This window comes from Aspergillus neoniger, assembly GCF_003184625.1.
Source record: "Aspergillus neoniger CBS 115656 unplaced genomic scaffold BO87scaffold_45, whole genome shotgun sequence".
NCBI classification, from domain to species: domain Eukaryota; kingdom Fungi; phylum Ascomycota; class Eurotiomycetes; order Eurotiales; family Aspergillaceae; genus Aspergillus; species Aspergillus neoniger.
The window spans coordinates 1-21,400 of NW_020291173.1; the positions used below are offsets into that span (position 1 = coordinate 1).

At 51.3% G+C, this 21,400-nt stretch overlaps 6 protein-coding genes across 6 annotated transcripts; 3 read left to right on the top strand and 3 right to left on the bottom strand.

Annotated features, from left to right (window-relative positions):
• The first annotated feature begins 13 nt into the window (after positions 1-13).
• On the top strand, positions 14-1,559 carry BO87DRAFT_174856 (GOLPH3/VPS74 family protein). Its single transcript, XM_025618370.1, has 4 exons — positions 14-318; positions 404-650; positions 746-1,239; positions 1,295-1,559. The coding sequence occupies exons 1-4, from the start codon at positions 49-51 to the stop codon at positions 1,343-1,345; spliced, it is 1,062 nt and encodes a 353-aa protein (XP_025475134.1). The 5' UTR covers positions 14-48; the 3' UTR covers positions 1,346-1,559.
• A 937-nt stretch (positions 1,560-2,496) lies between these two features.
• Positions 2,497-5,902, bottom strand: BO87DRAFT_410287 (uncharacterized protein; the record flags this gene model as incomplete). Its single annotated transcript, XM_025626316.1, has 3 exons — positions 4,299-5,902; positions 2,862-3,964; positions 2,497-2,546 (listed from the first exon to the last, which is right to left on the bottom strand). Exons 1-3 carry the CDS (start codon positions 5,588-5,590, stop codon positions 2,497-2,499), a joined length of 2,445 nt encoding a protein of 814 aa, XP_025475135.1. The 5' UTR covers positions 5,591-5,902.
• Positions 5,903-6,607: 705 nt separating this feature from the next.
• BO87DRAFT_344106 (CBS domain-containing protein) lies at positions 6,608-8,092 on the top strand. Its single transcript, XM_025620803.1, has 2 exons — positions 6,608-7,171; positions 7,222-8,092. Exons 1-2 carry the CDS (start codon positions 6,903-6,905, stop codon positions 8,039-8,041), a joined length of 1,089 nt encoding a protein of 362 aa, XP_025475136.1. The 5' UTR covers positions 6,608-6,902; the 3' UTR covers positions 8,042-8,092.
• A 111-nt stretch (positions 8,093-8,203) lies between these two features.
• On the top strand, positions 8,204-10,490 carry BO87DRAFT_368402 (uncharacterized protein). The gene is made up of 5 exons (XM_025621930.1): positions 8,204-9,000; positions 9,058-9,527; positions 9,575-9,692; positions 9,737-9,915; positions 9,967-10,490. Exons 1-5 carry the CDS (start codon positions 8,620-8,622, stop codon positions 10,343-10,345), a joined length of 1,527 nt encoding a protein of 508 aa, XP_025475137.1. The 5' UTR covers positions 8,204-8,619; the 3' UTR covers positions 10,346-10,490.
• Positions 10,491-14,297: 3,807 nt separating this feature from the next.
• BO87DRAFT_319259 (uncharacterized protein) lies at positions 14,298-15,627 on the bottom strand (the record flags this gene model as incomplete). Its single annotated transcript, XM_025619838.1, has 2 exons — positions 14,298-15,501; positions 15,560-15,627. 2 exons carry the CDS (start codon positions 15,625-15,627, stop codon positions 14,298-14,300), a joined length of 1,272 nt encoding a protein of 423 aa, XP_025475138.1.
• A 3,015-nt stretch (positions 15,628-18,642) lies between these two features.
• On the bottom strand, positions 18,643-21,112 carry BO87DRAFT_319168 (VHS domain protein; the record flags this gene model as incomplete). The annotated part of the gene is made up of 7 exons (XM_025619833.1): positions 18,643-19,475; positions 19,532-19,919; positions 19,980-20,252; positions 20,313-20,558; positions 20,699-20,774; positions 20,854-20,941; positions 21,046-21,112. 7 exons carry the CDS (start codon positions 21,110-21,112, stop codon positions 18,643-18,645), a joined length of 1,971 nt encoding a protein of 656 aa, XP_025475139.1.
• Positions 21,113-21,400: the final 288 nt, after the last annotated feature.

Below are 21,400 nucleotides of genomic sequence, written 5' to 3' on the forward strand. Positions count from 1 at the left end.
CCCCCCCCCCCCCCCCCGCTCCCGTTCTCCAGCCGCATTTAGATCCTCATGGCCTCAGCCGGGGGCTTGACTCGCCGGAGAGGTGGCGGTCGAGTCGCTGGCGCCGAAGACAACGACGACAGCAGAGTCTCTTCGCCCGTGTCGAGAAATGGTTCGTCGCTGGATAACCGCATCCCCGAGACCTCGTTCACCAGCTCCGAAAACGGTCACAAAATCGCCTTCGATCCTAGGGACATCAGTGAGACGGAGGAACGCAGCAAGCAGCCCAAGTTGACGTTGATGGAAGAGGTGCTTCTGCTGGGGTTGAAGGATAAGCAGGTGAGCCCCTAGCCTGGCTACGCGCATCTACAACCGGTGTTCAATGACTGACAGGCGCGTCCGGGATGGCTTGGTGTCGCTCTAGGGTTATCTGTCTTTTTGGAACGAGAACATCTCATACGCTCTCCGAGGATGCATCGTGATCGAGTTAGCGCTCCGTGGTCGGATCAGCATGCAGAAGGACTCCTCTCGGCGACGTTTCCCTTTGGCCGATCGGGTGATTGAGGTGGTCGACGATACGCTAACTGGGGAGGTCTTGCTGGACGAGGCGCTGAAGATAATGAAGTCGAGTGAGAAGATGAGCGTGAACTCCTGGATCGATTTGTTGAGCGGTACGTTACGCAGGAGCATCTCCGATCATATTCCTTATTGATTCTTCCGCGATTGCTATTGACGCATTGGCTGACTCAACGTGTCTTCCGGGCAGGTGAAACATGGAATCTGATGAAGATTGGCTACCAACTCAAGCAAGTGCGCGAACGCCTCGCCAAGGGTTTGGTAGACAAGGGTATCCTCCGCACCGAAAAGCGGAACTTCCTCCTCTTCGACATGGCTACGCATCCCGTCGCCGATGGAGGCGCCAAGGACGATCTCCACCGCCGCGTCCGCAACGTCTGCAGCAGCCGTACAGTGATCCTCCCAGCCAATGCATGGCTTCCTGAAGACGTCGAGTTCCGTTACCTACGAACCATCACCATGGTATGCGCGGCCTATGCGGCCAACGTGCTGGAGAACGCTCTGGTCACAATGAGTCACGAGGCCCGCGAAAGGGCATTCGCGCAGGTGGATGAGTTGCTTGCTGAATACTCTCAGTGGCCATTTGCCCGGAGAGCAGGAGGGTCGCAGGCCATTGGAGCCAACCTGGCACAGGCTATCAACGACGAGGTGAACAAATCTAAAGACCGAGAACTTCAGATGGAGGTACGTTTCTCCTCATCCATTGACTACTCTGCGCCCAGTGCTAATTCTCTTGCAGATTGTGGCAGCATGTTTGAGCGTTTTCACTAGACTCGACTCCCTACTGTAAGGGTTTTATCATTCTTCGTCATCTGCTATAGTCCCCAACCTAGTTTGTCTTTTTTTACTTTCCTATTATTTCCCCTTATGCTATTGGTTTCTGAATCAACAAAACAACTACCCCGGGGGAGCTCTACTTGGCTTCATCTTGAAGTAGTCACCGGTATACCGGTTGGAACTGGCAGAGTGGCGTTTATATGAAATCCGTCTTGCATTGTTTTGCACGGGATGTTCGATTCGATCTCCATTGATCTGTGTTTTCATCGTCTGCTTTTGTTCCACAGCTTTCTTTTCCACCCATCGACTCGCCCGCTCCCTCCCTCTATTTCCAAGGAGGTAAAGCGCGGCCATGCCATATGTATTTCTCAAAGCACACACTCCCCCAATTCCCACAGGAATTGTACGCACCTCTGGGAAGTTAAACCCCGTTCAGATGCATGCAGCCAGGTCAGACAACCAGCACCGGGGCGCCATCCAGAACTTTGAACCCGGTATGCCATGACAAGGACGCAACTGGTTTGTGCCTTTGTCATCAGACAACCAAAAACTATCGAAAAGAAGAAGAAAAAAAACATAAAGGAAGATTAAGAATGAGTGCTACACATGGAGACGGAAACATCCAAAGAGGCCTTGCACGGACCTCTGCTTTTACTTTATTTACTATTCTATTTATGATTCTTTTATTTCCCTCTAAAAATTTATTTTCTTCTACTATTCTTCTCCCCTTCCTTTTCTTTCTTCTACCTTAAATCATTATTCCAATTGTTTCAACTTCCTCTAATCATCCCCATAACCCCCCCTCTTTTATCTTCTTCTCTTCCCTCAACATGTGTAGCAGAGGGTGCTTAAAGGTTCCCTGTCCTTTTCCTCTTCGTCTACTAGTTTCCCTTCATGAATGTATTACCATGTACACCGGGTGGCTTGTGCTGTCGAATCCATCTTCCTTCCTATCAATTCTTCTTTTCTTTTTCTTTTTTTTTTTGTTCCTTATCGATCATCAGGTCGCACCAAAGTCTTGTCGTGAGGGAGGGGTTTTGTTTATCCCATGCTGCACCTGACTCGGATTGAGCCTGTATGTGTTTCTACTCCCCTTCTCTTTTCCTCTCTCCTTTTCTCCTCTTCTCCCCTTCTTTTCTGTCTGTTGATTGTCCTTCTAGCGCTTTACTCTTCCACCATGTCGTTAGTTACTTTCAAGGGTATGCTTCGTCTACCTGTAAGATTCAATAACAAGAAAAGAATTTTGGTATTAATCCGTCTCATGCGCCCGGGCTAACGAGATATTTTGCCTTGATATGCCCTTCTCTGACGATGGTCTATAGATCTACTAGTCTAAACATTGATGAGTCTAATCGCTAATGTAGCTGCCAAGTATGGTACATTCACTGAGCTGTCATGCTGCTTTAAAATACATTTATCACGTAGATCATAGATATCAAACGCTTCATGCTAGTTAACCCGGATCACCATCATTCCTCCCCGTCGTCCTCCGCCCGCTCCTGCCGCCCCCGCGGATAGCACGTCCGTGCCGTCAACCAAGTCCTTGATACTCTCGACCCTCCCTCGGACCTCGTCTGCTTCAACTAGCTCGGAAATCCGGCTCAAGGCTTCACCGTTGGGGCTGACAATAATGAAGCGACTAAGCACGCCATCCTTGCGTGGCTCATCGTCATGGAGAGGGTCCCTGGCTTCCGCCGGCGTCGAGTCTACCGCGGTCAGGACAGCACCATGTTCCTTGATGACCTTTGGAGAGTGTGCCTGCTCGAACATCTCCTGACCGGCGCAGTCCAGGACGATATCTACGGGATCCCAGCGGTTCTTGCGGAAGATAGATCCGAGATCATAGTCATGTGGTAGGGGAAGTGGCGCATAGATTGTCGCGTCCACGTTGTATTCTTTCCGCAGGTATTCCTCCTGATCTTTAGCGTCACAGGTTGCGCAAATCCAGGGCCGCGAGTGCGGGAAGAGCTTATGCGATTGAAGCAACTGTAGTGCCTGAGTGGCAATCTCATTGTTGCGCGCGTTGGTAATGAGAACCCGTAGCTGCTGGCGACCATGTTTAACATCGGCGGTGTCAAGCCCGGCGTACTTAAATATCGCTTCCCAAGCCGTCAAGGCGGGCATGGGAATGGTAGCTGCTTCAGCAGCGCTGATGTTCTTGGGCTTGTACGCCAGCTCATCTTCTGATACGATGACGTAGTCGGCTGCTGCACCGTCGCGCGTGTGCTTGATCAGTCCAAAGACGGCGTCGTCAACCTTGAATTTGGGCCCGTCTGGGTTCCAGTGGTCTTTTTCAGGGGTACTAATGACCGTACCACAGAAGCTATGCAAAGGGATCTGCGGAATGGACTTGGATGGGTTCAAAATATTAGATAGCCGGAGCTCATCATGGGAAAAGGCGGCTGCCTGCACCTTGACGAGATAGTCGTTCCCTGAAGGGATGGGAGTTTGAAAGTCCGTGTCGAACTTCACGTGGGAATCAGTCCTAGGCTCGTCCATAGATGTGTGGTCTGTGACGGCTGTTGATGCCGGGCTGAAGTAAAGCGCTCTCATTGTTGGTGGCACGAACGTCTGTTCGTCCATCGTGGTTGACTGAGGCTTTGCAGGCTTCATGACGATTTGCTCGGCTTCCCTAATGCGTGATAGTGTCGCAGTCTCCGATCGTATTCAATAGAGTACTCAAACTCAATTGATATGAACCGCTGCGACAGTGAGTGCCGCGAACCTTCGTTATGCCTAGTGCCAAGTGGGACAAATTCTTTCAGTGGATAAGCCTTGACTTTGGTATATTCTGAGCTTCTTCCTGTAACTCGGGGAAAATAAAATGATCTGCAACCCTTGGGCACAAGAGAGCTTAGTATAAATTCTGGAGTGGGCTGCAGCCACCGTGGCTGCGGGTGAACATACTCTCATGTTGACGTAACCCAGGAGAGAACGGCTTATCTCAGCACCGTCAATAGATCGACTGATCAGGCGATATTGAGCTCATCACCATGTCTTTTGGCGGTGGCGGAAGTTTCTGTGGGTAGACCAGGCCTTGTTTTGGGGATTGTGCCTGTCGACTGCTTGACTCAAGTTCAGCCACCAGATGATGCACTTCCGCCGGTTGTTCGAACACCCTCCACACGTGTTCTGGAATACCCGCAAACGCAGTTTTGAATCTCTCTGGGGAGTTCTGTTCATCCAAGTGAGGCACGTCTGTAACCTTCCTGATCCAAATCGCTTGGATCCAGTGCGGATGCCTCTTATAAAGTTCTGCGTAGGCCTCGGGATCTTGCTGGGTGGAGTCTCCGATACAGAGCACTTGGCGCTTGGGAAACCATCCATGAATTTTCTCCCCGCGGTCCACCTTGTACTCGTGTGTGTTAACGGTGAAGGACTTTACTAGCTCGCTGATATCCAACCAGGATGAGTCTCGAAGAATCATCGTACCCGGACTGAAATATGAACCAAGGAATCCGTGCAAAAAAGGGTACAAATTATAAGGAGACGCTGAGACATAGAACCATGCAGGTACAAGCTGATTCTGGATATGGGCATAGAGTCGAGGCATTCCGGCAATAGGCTTGGGCTCTTCGACGAACGTGGTGCGAAGGATGCCAGTGGTCTCAGAAGTCTTGGTGTACTTGATTGTATCGTCGATGTCGGAGATGACAAGCCAACCTTCTGGACCAGCAAAGATGGTGTCCATGAAAACCTGGTTTCCCCAACCTCGAAGATATGATCGGATTCTAGTGCCATCTGTGATGTGCTTGCTGTTCGCGCTGATTGTCTGACTACTGATGCCACTCTCATCGGTGGGCCCGATCTTCTGCATCTGGATGGTGCTGTTCGGCAGGGGAGTTTCTAGTGTCATCAAGTGTGCAGAGGCAGTATGGAACAGAAATGGCTGTAGTCGTTCTGTTATCCGATGGCGTGTCTCCTTGTCCGTTCCCATCTCCCCGTCCAGTCCAATGAGGTCTGCAATCATGGCGACGAGCTTGGTGATATCCCTTCGGCTATTCTTGCGGAAAGCGCAGGCCACGACTTCTGCGTGCCATGATGCCTGCCTTGATGCTGTGGGCGCCGGTACCTGATAGGCAGTATTATCAAACAACCATACGGTATGCTGACGAGCATCTGCCGTTTGAATCGATGGGGGCTTTGAGATGAATGAAGTGACCATTTGGAGCATGCTTGACTCTCGCTTCCATGCATGTACTACCCGTGCGACCTTGTGAAGGACGGTAGGGTCTTTGAGGTTTGTATCAGGAGACATGGAGTGCGTATCTGCTCGTGTGAGCTTAAGTCCCTGACGATTGTAATGTGATAAGTTGAGTTGAATTGATAGAGATACTGGAAGATAGAAGAGCGTTCCGCAGGTGAGTGAAGATTTAAGCCAGTTTATAGCCCTCTAAGATGTACAGTTTTGGGCGCCACGAGGCAGGCAGCCTCCTGATCCTGCAGGACTGCATCATATTGATCCCAAGCCGCAGGGCAGTGGCATCTATACAGGCTCAGGCAGCTTGGCCTGAGTCATTTCCTATTTTGAGGAGTCAGGGGAACAGGGCCATAAGGCTGTGTCTCTGTGGGGTATAGGATCGACGGAGAGATGCAGACGGAGAGATACATGCATGAGAGGGCTCGCTGCCTGGCGCCCGCGTCAGCCTCGATTGACTTGTGACCTATGGGATATCGAGGCGCAGCGGCTGACCAGCCCCCCGGGGCGCGGGTATTGGACAGTCATCTGCAGGGAGCGCAGGAACAGGGCGGGCAGACCCCTGAACGTACGTATTTAGACCGTTGCTGAGCACGTAACTTGCTGCAGTGAGAATGCCGAGAGGTGCCTTGGGCTCAGTTTTGTAATGATATTATTGCGATGAATCATTTGAGCGGAGATGGATTTATTTTACTTTGAGGGTTGTGTTAGTTGCATGGTAGTTAGCCATCGGAAATCCAGTCAGTCGGATCATCACGCGGCGTTCTAAGTTGGTCATGGTGAAACTGTAATGGCAGCCTTATAGTTTTCTGTGACTGAGGCTTCTGACAGACGGGGTAAAAGAGAAGACGAAGAGGCAGAGGCAGAGGCAGAGGTAAATGAAGAAAGTGAAGAGAACTAAAGACGAAAAGTATATCAAAAGACCAAGAGGGAAAGAACGAACTGCTCGAGCGGTGGGGCTTCCCTATTAGGAAACTGGGACCCTTCAGTACCTATCTACCGGACAGTCACATGACATGCCATCAAAAACAGAGTCGCGAGCACATTTCAGATACTAGCTGAAAACACGGGCCGTGTCAACCGCCTTGATTTCACGTTTCAACAAACTTCTCCGGACTTCGTATCAGGCCGTTATATTCGTGCTTGTTTCAAATCACGTGGCTGTGTCACTTGAATTGCGTCTGCGGTGAAACATCTACTCCTACTCCCATCACATCGATATCACCCGCTCCAGCAACAAACACTCGTGTAAACGAACTATTTTACTATCGTGCAACACATTCTTGTGTAAATAATGAAAGGGAAATCGATGTGCCGCAGCTGAGTAACGCATTGCTAGCTCACATCCAAGCCCGGGCGGGCTGTCTCAAAGATGGCCGGCGTTACTATCGACCAGCGAACCGGCCAGGCCTATAGAGAGATGGCCTTCCACCCTTCCAAGTACCCTAATGGGTCCTTTTGGGTTCACGAGTCTCCGTTCTTACCAGAAAGATGGGAGGAGAGCAGCCGAGTCGGGGCGCCCTCATTACAGCACTCCGCCATGAAATGCCTGTTGTCTGACCAGAGGAGACTACGACCTGAAATGTTTGCTTACGTACCCTGGCATATTGCTAGCTACCTCTGGGATTGCCTTGGCAAGAGGTAGGATGATCGAGAATATGAAAACAGATCTGGCCTAACTTTTGCCGTAGCAAGAGAAGAACTCTACACAGCTGGAAGCTCTTTGCCACGGCCTACCCCGAGCAATTCCGAGAAGTCAGCCGTTACCGCTCCTATAGTGTAAGAAGCGTGGAGATGGGCATGCCCGAATACTGGAAGGAGGTGAATAGCGATACTTTGAGTTGGCGGGCGGTGCTAAGTTTGGACCCATCAATCGCCAGGGTTCCTGATCTCGTGGAGATAGCTAGTATCCGGAACTTGGTAGCTTTGGAAATATCATCGCCACCGCAGACCTGGCATAACGGCGAGTCGCCGGGGGTCACGCTCAGCAATCGCATCATCCGGTCGTGGAACGAGTTGCAGCAGAGTTCCGAGGCATTTGCACATCTCCGAGTCTTGGTCTTGTCTCGTCAATGTGACCTCTCGGTGCAGATCTTCCAATACCTGCGAGACTTTCCGTCGCTGGAGATTGTTCTCGCGGTGGACTGCGAGGATCTCACAAAGGCATCTAAGGTTGATCTTCAGGTTGATGGATGGCTAGTAGATCCCGATACAAAACGGGACGGAACTCTCTACGATCAGTACTTATCAGTTATCAAGAGCGAGGCGAAAAAGCCGACCGGCCTAGACGCTGCCCCCGTCTTGAACTTCGAAATCAACCCTAGCAAAACCAAACGCGACACGCCAATGAGGAAAGAGCTATTCTGCTTCTACCGCGACGGCAGCAAGACTTACAAGCACGAGCAAGAATCAGACCGGAAAAGGCCGCGAGGCTATCCCCAGATGAAAAAACAAAGGCCAGATAAATACCGCAAGATAGGCTGGGAAGGACTGCTGGGAGACTTGAGTTGATTGTCAAAAGTGTCAGACCATCAAGTGGGGACTATATCCATAGTTAATGCTAACTGGATGATGTCACTGCTGACAGTCGCAGGGCGGTCGGCCATATTTCGGCCGAGGGACCGCCACAGTGTGGGAGCTGCAGAGGTATCTGCATAGCTGTAGATCAGTAAGGAGCAGACAAGCCTGGTTGACTCGATACAAAGTACATAAGTGTGTAGAGCGATTGGGTGGATATAAAGGAGACTAGGAGATGTCCAGACTGGAGCTGGATGACGCCGGGATGACAAGCGGGGGCTTGTGATTGGACGATTAAGGGAAGCCGCCGTATCCCCGCCTTTTTGGGGGCTTCGAATGAGTGACTCTCCTTTCGTCTTCGCCTCCCATCCAGACTCGCTTCTCCTTCCTTTGCAGCCTCCACTGCCACTTTTGATGCTGTGGTCTGTCTCGAATCGGGAGCATCACCTCCCCAGATCAGGTCTCACGTACTTTTGTACAGCTACTCCTATCCGGAGAACTTCCTGCACGCCAACTACACCCCTCCTCCCTCCTTACCTAAGCTCCTCCCCTCCCTCCCATTTCCGTCCACCATGACGGACCGACCGATGGATACGGTTGCAGACAGCAATTCCAGTGGATCAAACGTTGCATCTCCCCGTTCTAGCACGGATTCCCGCACTCCATCCGCCAGCGTTCGGTCACTCCGCCTCTCCTCGCACGCTCCGAATCATCAGCACCGTCAGAGCATCAGCGATACTCTCCGTGCGACACCAGGGTCGCCGCGGGCACGCCGGCAGCCCTCCTTGACCCAGGCCGCCATTCAGAGTCTCATCGACAATCCGCCGGCCCCGAACAATGCCAACCCCGCGTTTGTTGGCCGAGACTGGCGGGAGATCTCCATCGGGGAGCTGGTCAGTCCAGACGACCTGAAGTTCGTCGACATGGACACGGGAATTGAAGAAGCGACGAATGTGGGCGCTGCTGCTAGATCCAGATAGAATTTCCGAGTCGCGGGCTGACTCTGTTAGATCTTGATTGACACCGGGGCGCCGGTGCTGCTGATCCGGGAATCACCCCAGCACAAGTCGGCCGTGGGCACCTTCGACTACGCCGATCTGAACGCATATCTCCTGCTAGCGGCGGGACTAACACAGCCGAATGAGGAGCTCCTTGCGTCGTACGAAGAACTTGCACGCAAAGCGAAAGAAGGCATTCCGATCCCGCTGCGAGATGTCAAGGATCTCGGTCGCAAAGAACCGCTGACAACGTTGCCGGCATCGGCCAGTGTCATGACGGCTGTACAGACGTTCGGCGGCGGGGTGCATCGCGTGGTAGTGGTCAGCGAGCGGGACGACAATGAGGTTGTGGGCATTTTCAGTCAATTCCGACTTGTCAAATTCCTGTGGGAGAACGGCCGCAGCTTTCCTGTGATCGACCAGCTATATCCGCAGTCGCTGCATGACCTGCGGATCGGGTCGCGAGATGTGATTTCAATCAAGTGCGTTCCTTGAACGGTTTTGAAGTGATCTAGCTAATGCTGTGTAGTGGTGATCGGCCGCTCGTTGAGGCGCTGCAGATCATGAATGAGGAGGGCATCTCGTCTATCGCAGTGGTGGACAACCACTCCAACGTCGTGGGCAACATCTCCACGACAGATGTCAAGGTACGCAGCACTATGACGTTAGATGAGCACCGCTGACCAGACAGCTCCTCACGCGCTCATCCTCGCTCCCACTACTCCGCAATACATGCACGCATTTCATTTCCGTGATTCTGTCGAATCGCGGCTTGGAAGAGGGCAAAGACTCGTTCCCGGTCTTCCACGTGAACCCAGGGTCGACACTAGCGCACACCGTCGCCAAGGTGGTCGCCACCCGGTCCCATCGGTAAGTCTAGATCCAGCACATACGAATTGGCAACTACTAACAAACCACCAGCCTTTGGGTGACCGATCCGCTATCGCCATCCTCATCAGGACCTCCTACACCATCGCACTCATCCGTGCATATCCCACTGGTCACCAACTCGAGTCCACCCCCTTCACCAGCCGTCAACAACGGCAATGCGGCACCAGCGGCATATCTCAGCGCGCCGTCGATCCCGGCCTCGGCGCTACCCGGGGCACGGCTTTCGGGGCGGCTAGTTGGGGTTGTGAGTCTAACGGACATCCTGAACCTGCACGCGCGGGCGAGCGGACTCAGTCCGGCGGACCCAGCCGAGAGCCGTAGCCGACGACGACGCAGCAGCAGTTCGAGCGTGGGGGTGCGACGTAGCGGCGAGATAGGTCGGGAACTGTTCAGCGGGCGAATTGTATAGCCCGTTCTTTTTACTCCCTTATTTTTTTTTTTTACCTCTTTTTTCCCTTTCTAGTATTTACTATGTCCAATTCTGTACCTAGATCGACACCAAGTACATATCAATCCAATCCATAGGATCAAATCCCAATACCTGATTCAAATCCATCGGAAATCCCCCCAAATATGGAGCAAACCTGACATATAGAAGAACACGGGGGCGGGGAGATGAATCTCGGCCCTACACCCACCCACCCTTACACAATACATGCCCTTACATACAATTCAGTAATATACCTCGTATCCTCAATACAAGCACCACCCCCCACACCACGCCCCACCAGCAGCACTCCCCATTGACCAGTGACACAGTGACAGTATACTAAATACAGCGACTGAGCAACCAGCAAGTGGATACACGACGCCCGATCCATAGATACTTGGATCAGTTATGAACTGCAGAGATCACTTTAGTACTTACTAGGTGAAAAGCGGGCCCCGGCCATCCCCGAAACCCGCTCGCTTCGCTCCCCCTACTTAACTTGGGGGGTATTGGAGGAAGGGCCCAAGGTACTACTTAGTTAAGTTGGGTGGAAAAAGGCCAATAGGAGGGTGTTATACCTGGATGGGAAAGCGTGGGTTGGTCTAGAATGGGACGGGGGAGAGGGTTAGATTTGAGGTTAGTACTGGTAGGGGGATGTGAGTATTTCCGGAGTGTGTGAGGGTTAGGGTAGACTTGGTAGTGAGGAAGGCAGTGGCGGTGCCTACTATCTATCTATTATTCTTACACTTTACTATTAGTATTATTGTGTAAGTAGTACCTTAAGTAGTATTATCTGCCATGTGTGAAATGTTACTACTTGGCACTTGGCAGGGACAGGAAGTAAAATCATCCTAGTATATTTATCTCGTCTCATCTCATCTACCTATCTACATAGCTAAACTAGCTAGTAGCTACTCAACAAACCCTGATATAAGCCAAACAAGCAATCAAGCTACCCAGAACACGTTACACAAAATCCAAATCCAACCCCTCTTAATCTCTGGAGCAAGCCATCATGATCACCCACCCACACCAACCCCCAACTCCACACCAGCTCCAACTCCTTCCCTTTTTCGGGCTATCAACTATCTGGGAGCTCCCAAGTTCTAGACTTTTGAACTCCACTGTGAAATGGGAGATCGGGCGGATGTCCGTAGCCAGACCCAGCCCACAAACAACAGTAGTAGCAAAAGCAACAGATGAACCCAGTTACTCTGTTTAGTTTAGTGAATAGCCTGGGTCTTAACAGGCCCATTCCCCATCCCTATTTCATGTAAGTTGGGTAGCTGGTTTCCATCCCACCTTCAGGATATTGCTAAAAGTCGGGAATGGGTAGTGGGGTGGTGTTAGCCGAGACGGAAAATACTTCCATGTTGGGTGTGGATTTTTGGGTGGGAGTGTATTTACGAGATAGGAGATGCTTGCTTGCTTTGGTAGTATAGTACTACTGTAGGGTTCACTTTCTATGTAGGTTGATGGTAGTAGTAGTGAGGGAGTGTGGTATGTAGTAACTAGTAGTAGGAACAGGTCTAAGTGGGTTGGTTCTGCTCAAAGTTCTGTAGATGGATTGAGTGTAAAGACAGGAAGTCTAGTTAGGGTATACGAAGAATACTAACAAGAGGGAAATGTGTATTCTGAAAGCATCTACTCCTTGAATGATTCAACCCTACAATTAAACTCTTCTTCACTTACTGAACTCACAGACACAAAACAGAGGGACAGACCGAATTCTACACCAGTACCGTACCTCTCCCACCAACCAACACCCCTCAAGAGCAACAGCACAGTAGAAGAGAGAGAAAGATCCAAGGAACCCTACCACCCGAACCTGAACCTACCCAGCACCAGTAAGTTAAGTTACACCCGCCCTAACCCGGTTCCTACTAACAGTTCAAAAAGTAATTGAAAAGTCAAAAAGTACAGTAACTAATCAAGGTTCATCATCGCCTCCCGGCTTTTCCTAACCAGGACTAGTGCATTAATCCACTCAAGTTCAAAGTACGTAGCACAGACCAAGCGGAACTCCGTAAGTATCCACACTTAAAAAAAAAAAAGGGAAAACCCACAAGCCAATCAATTAATAATATTCTCTGCTTATTATTTGCAAATTGTTGTGTGAGAGTGAGTGAGTGAGAAAATGACTTGCATTTCTGCAAAAAAAACGAGTAATGCAGATCACCTTCCCTTTTTTTTCCCACATGATGTTTCCACACCAATAACGTTAAACTAACTAACAACTTAATTTGTATGATTCTCGTGATTCGAGGCTGGTCTGTAGGTTTAGTTTTGGTCGATCAAGGGCTATATTTGACTACGTACGTACGTACCTTTACTCTCTCGAGTATAGGTTTAGGGAAAGAAAAGAGGGGTAGGGATTGGGAGAGACCTACACAAGCTCTCTCTCCCTCTCTCTCTTTCTCTCTACTTAGAAGGGAGGGGGTGTGTGGATTGGCAGACATTATTGGTGGCGGAGGCGGATTTCTATACACTGCTTGTGCAGAGATGCTTGGGCATAGAAGAAGGGAAGAACTTTACCAGCAAATATTATGAGAGTAGTGAGGGAATTACTTCCTCCTCTTTATTTACTATACAAGGAGTGTACCTACAACTAACAGTACTTGAGTGATAAAAGTGTCTTACACTACAGTATCCTACTAACTCATCTCATAGTACACCAAGCTCTAATGTAGATCAAATACCAACCAAACAGACCAGCCAAACAGAATCACCATCACAATAATGAAAATATAAACTCAACACTAAACCGCGCATCTCCCATCACCCTTACCAAATTTCCTCAGCTTCCTCCCCCAGATGTCAGCATGTCGACACCCACCATGACAGACAAATCATCAAATAAAAAAATAAAATAAAATAAACCAAAAAGCAAAAACAATAACAGACGGGAATCCCGGCTGGGTTAAGGGGATATGAGTGGATGGCTAGTATCGGCTAAAACGGCGTTTTTCTACCCTACCTACGTACCTACTTATTACCTACTAACTATACTAGTAACCAATCTATCTATCAGGAGAATAAACTCCCCTCCAATCCATCCTTATTACTAGTAACTACTATAGACCTGACTGACTTCGTGAGTAACTACGGATGTAGCTACCATGTCACTACATCTCAGCTCAGCTGATACTCACTATTTCATCTATTTGTCTCATTCTTCTTTTTTTTTTATTCCTATTACTATCAACCGCATCAGATAACCTAACAAATAACTACTACATTATGATCACCCTATGTCCTCATAAACCATTTCTTCATCTAAGTTCTTAGGGGTTTTTTTTTTTTCTTTGTGTAACTCGTATTATAACTATTAAGCCATTATGATGCACATCATCCCGCTAAGAAAAATATAAATGCCGCGGGGTGGGGGTTTTTTTTTTTCAAACTGAAGAAAATTTTCTTTCATTTCCACTGATTTATAATTATAAGTTCCAGGTGGTCGAACGGGTCCTGGACTATGTTGAGGAAAATCGATGCATGCGTGTTCGCTGTTTGCGGAAATGTAACCTCATCTCCAAATTCTCCACCCACCAGGTTCCCTGGAGCTTGAAGAGCTTCACCCGGTCTAGCTAGATAGCTCAGGACGGTGGGGATCCACTTTACTGGCCCTGAAGTTTGTTTGTTGGGGTTTGGAGGAGGGTGAAGTTACGAAGATGGCTGAATTTCTACCAACCCAAGGAAAAATGTCAAGTTAAGCAAAGGTATAGCATTCGCTATGGATCACCTGGTCAACGCCGCTCTCCCGGGTATTGTCTCCCCTCGTACACACGACACCAACCAAGCCAGCAAGTCCCCACCCAAAGGAAGTAGTAGTAGTAGTAGTAACAATAATAAACAGACAAAAGAAAAGAAGGAAATAAATCAATACTAAAACATAGTTTAGAGCAAAGTAATCACTCAACGTATAGGGTACTCATGCACTGACGGGAAAATCCTCCATGGTAAAAAATTCATCAAACGCCGTTTCCGATTCCGGCAGCTGGGGACCACTGCCCAGCCCAAATGCGAACCGGCTAAAATCTTCATAGTCAGGATCCATATGGTGCTCCTGTGCGTATCCCATCACCCCCTCGTCCTTGTTCAGGTCTAGCCCCCAAAGACCCGGGTCCTGCCCCGTCGATGTGGGGGACTGTGGTGTGCTGGGCGTCGGACACAAGTCTGGTGTCGGCACTGGCTCTGTGGAATCCATCGGCATGCCTGGTGGAGAGTTGAGCTGAGACAGGTTGGCTAAGCTTTGCGTCCGCAGAGCTTGGCCAGGCTCCGACCGGACTCGAGTGTGCTGGTACATCGGGTGGGCCGGTCGAGGACCGGCCGACGCCGTCGAGGACGAGGACGACGTTGTTGTTGTGGGAGGCACCGTAGCACTGCTGTTGCTAGACGCCGCGGGAGTTGCAAGCAAGGGGGAAGGCATCGCGTGAACGGGAATGACCGGCGCCGAACCCATGCGGTCCCGGAACTGACGAACCGGCATGGCGCCCATTTCGCCCATCGTAGTGGCCGGGACCTGCTGCACCGGCGACACGAACCCTCCTGTCCAAGGCGATCGCATGGGCTGCGGCCCGTTCAGCTGCGCCGGCCAGGTGGGTCCGCCCGCGGTCTGGGTGAGGTAGGATGGTAGCTGGCCCGATGACGCGGGGACGACGCTGGGATACGACGGCGACTGGGAATTTCCGTCGTATGTGGGGGAAAGCACATAGCTACCCTGGTGTGGTGCCAACGGGCTAGTCATTGGTCCGGAGCTCATACCGTCGGAGACAGAGGCACGAAGCCCAGACAAGTCCAGACTCATCTTGCGGATGCCGTTGAGAGACGCCCGCGGGTTGAGTTGGGAGCTGGCCCGACGCTGGTGCAGAGCACTAGGACGGTTCGCAAAAGCCGCCATGAGATTGCGGTTGAACTCGGTTTGCAGCTGCATCGACTGAGCATGCAGCATGCGGTTGATTTTCTCTTGGTAGCGGTCATCGACCTCTTCGTACATGGCCTCTCGTTCAACAATTTCCCGACTGATGAGGAGAGCCTTGCCGGTCCGCTGCTTGTGAAGGCTGGAGGCCCGGTTGGCCGATTCCACGCGAGCATCTAAGCTGCGGTCTTTACGACGGGAGGCGGCTATGAAGGCACTGTTTTCTCGTCAGCGGGCTTGCAGGCAGAGAAATAGTGGCCAAATAGATAGCCTACCGTTCCTGGTTCTCCTCCTTTGTGCGGGGATTGGGACAAACATCCACATCGATGGCGGGAGAGCCCATCGTGAGTGATTGTAGCGGACAGTGACGGGGAAAGCAGTGTGGCAGTTAAGGCAGTATGGTGTGGTGTGTGGCGCGGCGTGCGTAAGCAGTGAGACGGAGCAGATGACTGCAAGATCGGCAGTAGTATGTTGAGGAAAGAGGAAGATGTTTCACCACGCCTCGTACACAAGAAAACAATAATAGAAGGGAAGGACAGAAAAAGACGGGGGGTTGAAGTTAAATAAAATGGCAGCTGTTGGAATAACGGCAGCCAAGGAGGGGCATCCAACAGTGAGCAGAGCGTCAGTAAAGTTGACACCGGGAGTGGTTCAAGCAGCGAAGTTTAGCTGTCAGGTCACAACAGCTCAGCCAGCCAAGGGCCGAGTCTAGACGAGACACCCACTGCCGGAGCAAGTCTGGGTCGCCGAAACAAGGGCCGACCAAAAGTCAGGCTCTGATAGAACCATGGAACGGACGACAGTGCAAGGTTCTTGCAGAGCCGGGAATCAGACATGGGAGGGGACTGGATCCCATGGAAGAGCGGAAGTCTGAAGTGGGTGACTAGCAGGGGAGGACTAGGAGCAAACCGGAACCATTTTCCAGAGAAACCAGAGGAAGTGAGGAAGGAAGTAGCAGACAATGTTAGTCGATGAAAAGAAAAGCGAATAAAGATAAGCAGACGAGGACACAAGAAGATGAGATGGGGAGAAGAGGAGAGGAGAAGAGGTACTTCGAGAGGAGATAGCAGATCGAGGGAGGGGGAAGCTACACACGAAGCGAAGACATCGTTGCCCAGGATGATCCTCGTGATGGGGAAACAAGATCGATCTTGCCAATGCCAGGCATGAAGTCGCTAGCAGGTATCTCGTCAGTATCATTCCCAGCGAGAAGATACTTCCCAGTAACTCCTATACCGTACGAGAATCTTACTAGATACACTAGTACTAAGTAGTACGAGCCGGACAGCCTAAACTAGTGCAGAGATCCGCCAGGTCCGATCTTACCGTGTGATTGGCTCCAATTGGTTATCATTACCGTATCGGGTAGAGTGACAGATGCGCGGGGTTTCTCCCGTAATCCGAGCGTACGCGCTACTGTAGGAACATCGGGGATTTGTTCGGCCTCGTAACTTTCACCACCACCACCACCACCACCACCACCACCACTAACCATTTCAATTTTGCTTCTCTCCACCGTTGATCTTCCCATCTGCCTCCACCTGCCAGATCTTGAGTCCAAGCCACAATCTCTCTACTATCTTTCCCCGTACACACGGACATTATTGTTAGACCGATTAACAGCGAGATCAACAGTAGACAAGGATGTGGATCTATTTTTCAATCATCCTAACGCATACCCAACCTGGGAATTCCTCTACCTTGTCTGTGTGGATCAACCTATCTCACTCCACAGACAACAAACAACAATCCAGTAAGTATTAGATTAGATTAAACAGCAGAGCAGCAAGCAAGACCATCGCCAAGATCCTAGGACACTTCGCTTAACAATAAACATAGACATTATCACCCATACCAACCACAACTTACTTTGACCTGAAAAGTAAATACCTTCATAATCTAATCGCCTCCCCTAAGTACACCCTCCCATCCCTCCATACAGACGTACAGACCACTTCTCAACCCATGGAATCAAGTCTGGATGACAACCACCACCCAAACTAAAACCCCCGTAGCCACCGCCACGCCACCTACCCAAACCCCAGGTACAATCCCCCCTTCTCTCCTTCCAGCTGCCCATCTCGTAAATCCCAGGTACTTAGACCAACAACCTCGGACGCCAAGGTACGCCCCCGAGCATGCTCGTCTACTTTCCCATTCCAGCACACACACACACACACACGGTCAAGAGTCCATCCTTCGGTCTTGTATACCTAGACCTCTTCACATCTAGCCTCTCTCAAATCCAAGTCCCAATCCCTCGGGCTCTATCCTTTACCCCTTCCCTCTTCCTCTTCCGTTCTAGTCCTATTTTCCGCATCGGCTTCTGCCGCCATCCATCCATCCACCTACCCATCCAGCCCATTACATACAGTATAGCTAGCCCCCGTCCCGTGTCCCTCGCCCCTCGCCCCTCGCCCCTCGCCCCTCGCCCCCCTATTTTCGCCACAAGAGACAGAGACAGACACATAGGGAGAGGTAAGAGGCGCAACCCCACATACGTACCATACATACCTACACAGAACATGGTACCACACTCCGGGGAACTTGTGGACTGACTCGCGGGATTTGATGTTTATTACCAGTGCCATCTTCCTCCTTCGTCCAATCCCTGTCCCTTGGTTAGGCTTGGCTTTCGTCGTTTGTGTGGCTGCGGCTAGGGGGAAATTTACATTGACCCAGGGTGGTGGGAAGGAAGGAAGGAAGAAAACCCAGTACCTAGGTTAGTACTTTAGTTTAGAGGGCCAGCACATGTGGTGGTGGGAAGGTAGGCTGGTTCTAGAGGGGGGGATGGGGGGCGTTTGGTCCGTGAGTCCGGTCGGGCGAGGGGGAGGGGAAACATGGGTGTGTTGCTTGGATGCGTGTATGCAATGCATACAATGTAGATTGATTGATGGATGGATGGATTATTGATTGGATTGGGTGTGACAATACAGGGACAATTGGTTTGTCGTTTGTCTTTTGTCTTTTGTTTTGTGCATTACTTGGTTTAGTTTAGTTGGTCAAGTTCTTTAGGCATAGGAAGCTACTGACTAGCTATGCTACTACTTACTACTTACTACCTATCTGAGGAGTTGGTGTAGGTTGGGGGCGGGCTGTCAAACTTGCTTGAGTTGGTATACACGGCATAAAGGGGGAAAAAAGAAAACACTAAATCATCCACACACAATGGCAGGCAACTATGCAGGGCTAGCTAGCAAGAGAAAAAAGCTATCAATCACACTTTCAAACAATCCCCTCTTCCCCTCTCATCAAACATGGTGGAGAAGAGAAAAAAAGAGGAGGTGTGGGGGGAAGAGGGGATCAAAGAAGGGAGACTAAATCCTGTCCGACAAAAAGTGTAAGGAGAGTTATCAAATCAGGCTATACCCAACGACGGCACCATCCCCTGCTCCTCTTTGTGCTCACTGCCCACCCGGTATGACACTCGGTACCGCATCTTGATCGAGTTGCCCTTGCCCCCCGCTACCCCGGAGATGAGCATCTCCTGCTGCACCCCGTTGTTCTGCAGCGGTCCAATGTCCCGCCCGGACTGCGGGCGGAGTTGCAACGTGTACGCCTGTGGGAATTGTTTAGCTTCTTCCTCTTCTGTCCGTTGGTTTCCGTGCCCTGTTCGAAGGGAAGCGGGCGGAAATTTACGACTCACCTTCTCCACAGCCACCTGGAAGTGTAGTTCGTTCAGTGGCTGGCTCGTGCCGTTCGAAAACAGGGCCACCACATGGATCTGCTGCGACTGCTGGGGGTATCGCCGCGCCACAAATTCAATTCGGAGCGCCGAATTCAATACCGACACTCGGTTGGTGCTCGGTAGTGTGTTGCTCTTCGGCAGCGACGATGCAAAGTTCCATTCGTCCTCCTCCGCCGCCTTGCCGCTGCTGCCAACCGGTTGCGTCGGTCCGCTTCCTGCCAGATCGAGCAGGGACCCCCCAGCGGCTGCATGGCCGGCTACAGATCCTCCAGACGGGAGGGGACTGGCATGCCGGGGACTAGCGGATACCAGCGAAGCGAATGGGTCGACAGCCGGTGGGGGAGTGGGCGTCGCGACAATGCTCTGGGGTCGTGCACTTGGCACCGGAGTGGCTGACTGCGATGGCGGTTGAGAAGAGCTGCCCAGCGAGGACAAAATGTCGTAGTTCGGCTTGAATCCAGCAAGAGCCTGCGGCACTGGCGGTGTAGCAGTGGTCGTGATCGCTAGCACGAGCATTAGCCATGTCAAATCATTCATGTCAGCAGCAGATATCTCCTACATGGTCCTAACGAAATACCACCCACAGCCGGAGCGGGTTCATCTATCGACAGCCCCAGCAAGTCGTTCTCCAATGAATTGCCTCCGGTCGCGGCCGGCGCACCGTTGCCGTTGGTACTGGCACTGGCAGGAGGTTCCGGGTCGAAGTCGATAAGCGACAGCTGATTGTTCGCGTTCTTCGATACACCTGTTGTCGTGCCCAGTGTGCCCTTGGGGATCCGTGTGGCGGCTTCCCAGTCGCCCTTCTTGACCAGCTTGTACCGCTCAATGGTCCGGTGTATGCTATCATTGATCTCAAGCAACTTGTGAACCGCCTCCGGATCATCCGACTCCTCCTCGCACATCTTCTGGATCTTGGGATGGGCACTCTGCAGCGCCCCAGCCAGTTCCTAGCGACCCGACAGTCAGTTGACAATCAAACGAGACACAGCGCGCACCCCCAAGCTTACCTCAAACACATCACCCTCCGCGACCGGGTCGCCAGGCTGGTGGCTCTGTAGCATTTCCTCCAAGATCTTCGCCTTCTGCTGCACCTTGGCGACCTCTTCCGCCGCCTTGGCCCGGTAATCAGTCTTGTGTCTGTTGTCGTACCCGGCCATGACCTTCATCAGACGATTAGCCTCCTGCAGATCCGCAGGCGTACCCCTACGAATCAGCTCCTGCAATTTAGCCGACTGGGCCTCTTTCTCCTCCTCTTCCATCTCCTCCGCGGACCGCAGATTCTATTCAAATACCACTAGTCAGCAACAATCCCTAGAACCAGTGGGGGCGGGATCACGCACATCACTCGGGTTCAAGACGGCCGCATCCTCATGGCGAATTTCCGGAAACACATAACCCTTGTAGAGTAATAGCCGATGCATATCACGAATATGGCCTAGATCCTCCTTGTACCGCGACGTCTGGCAGATCGTCTGTCTCCACTCCTCAATGGACTCGAGGATGCGATGTTGCACCCGAGTCGGCCGCAGCTGCGGGCGCTCGGGGAATCGACGAACCAGCTCATTCAGAAACTCTTTAGTGCTAATCTGGAGGTGAAATGGGTAGCCGCAATTTTTGACGCAGATGTCGAGAAGCTAAACGGGTGACAAGAGTCGCAGGGGTGGAATGTTAGCCCCGCATTCAGGCACATCTAAGCTCCATTCGATATATCTGGACAAAAGCCTACCGCCAATGCTAGTAACGCCACATTCTGATTCCGCGAGTTGATTAGATGGACGATTTCGAAGGCAGCTTCGCGAGGTCTAGAAGTGTGGAGGGATGAGTGGGTTAGTTGAACGGCGCGGGTCGGTGGACGCGACACAGTAGTAAGTAGCAACTCACGCATTGCCCTTCTTGGAGTTGATCAGATCGGCCACTTCAAGGTTCAGGGCGAGGTTGGGTTCGTAGTGCGACAAGTCGCAGGCATTTCCTGTAGAGATCGTAAATATTTAGCCAACCAAAAAAATCAGAACAATTCTGTATTGGTGTGTGTGTTGCTTTTGGGGAGGGACAAAAAGAACAGGGGTGACGTACGAACAGCCCGTTGCAGCGGTGTTAAGCCCGGCTCAGCGTAGGCACCGAAACGGTCCCTCGCTGCCATGCGTGCTGAAGCGGCCTCCAGGGTGACGGTGGATTCTGTGTAAGATGGAGAAAGGGGGGGGAGAAAATAAAAAAAAAAAGCACAATTGAAATAAAGGGAGTCAGTCAAACAGGACGACTCAGGGCGGAGAGTGAGGGGAAAGGACCGGAGACAACAGAGTGAGAGAGCGAGAGAGATAGAGAGGGGATGAGTTAAGTTAGTAGCTCGAAATGGAACCAACCGACTTGGTTTACTTGCCCGACTCACTCCCGCTGGCTGGCTGGCTTTGACTAGTTCGTTTTCCCACTC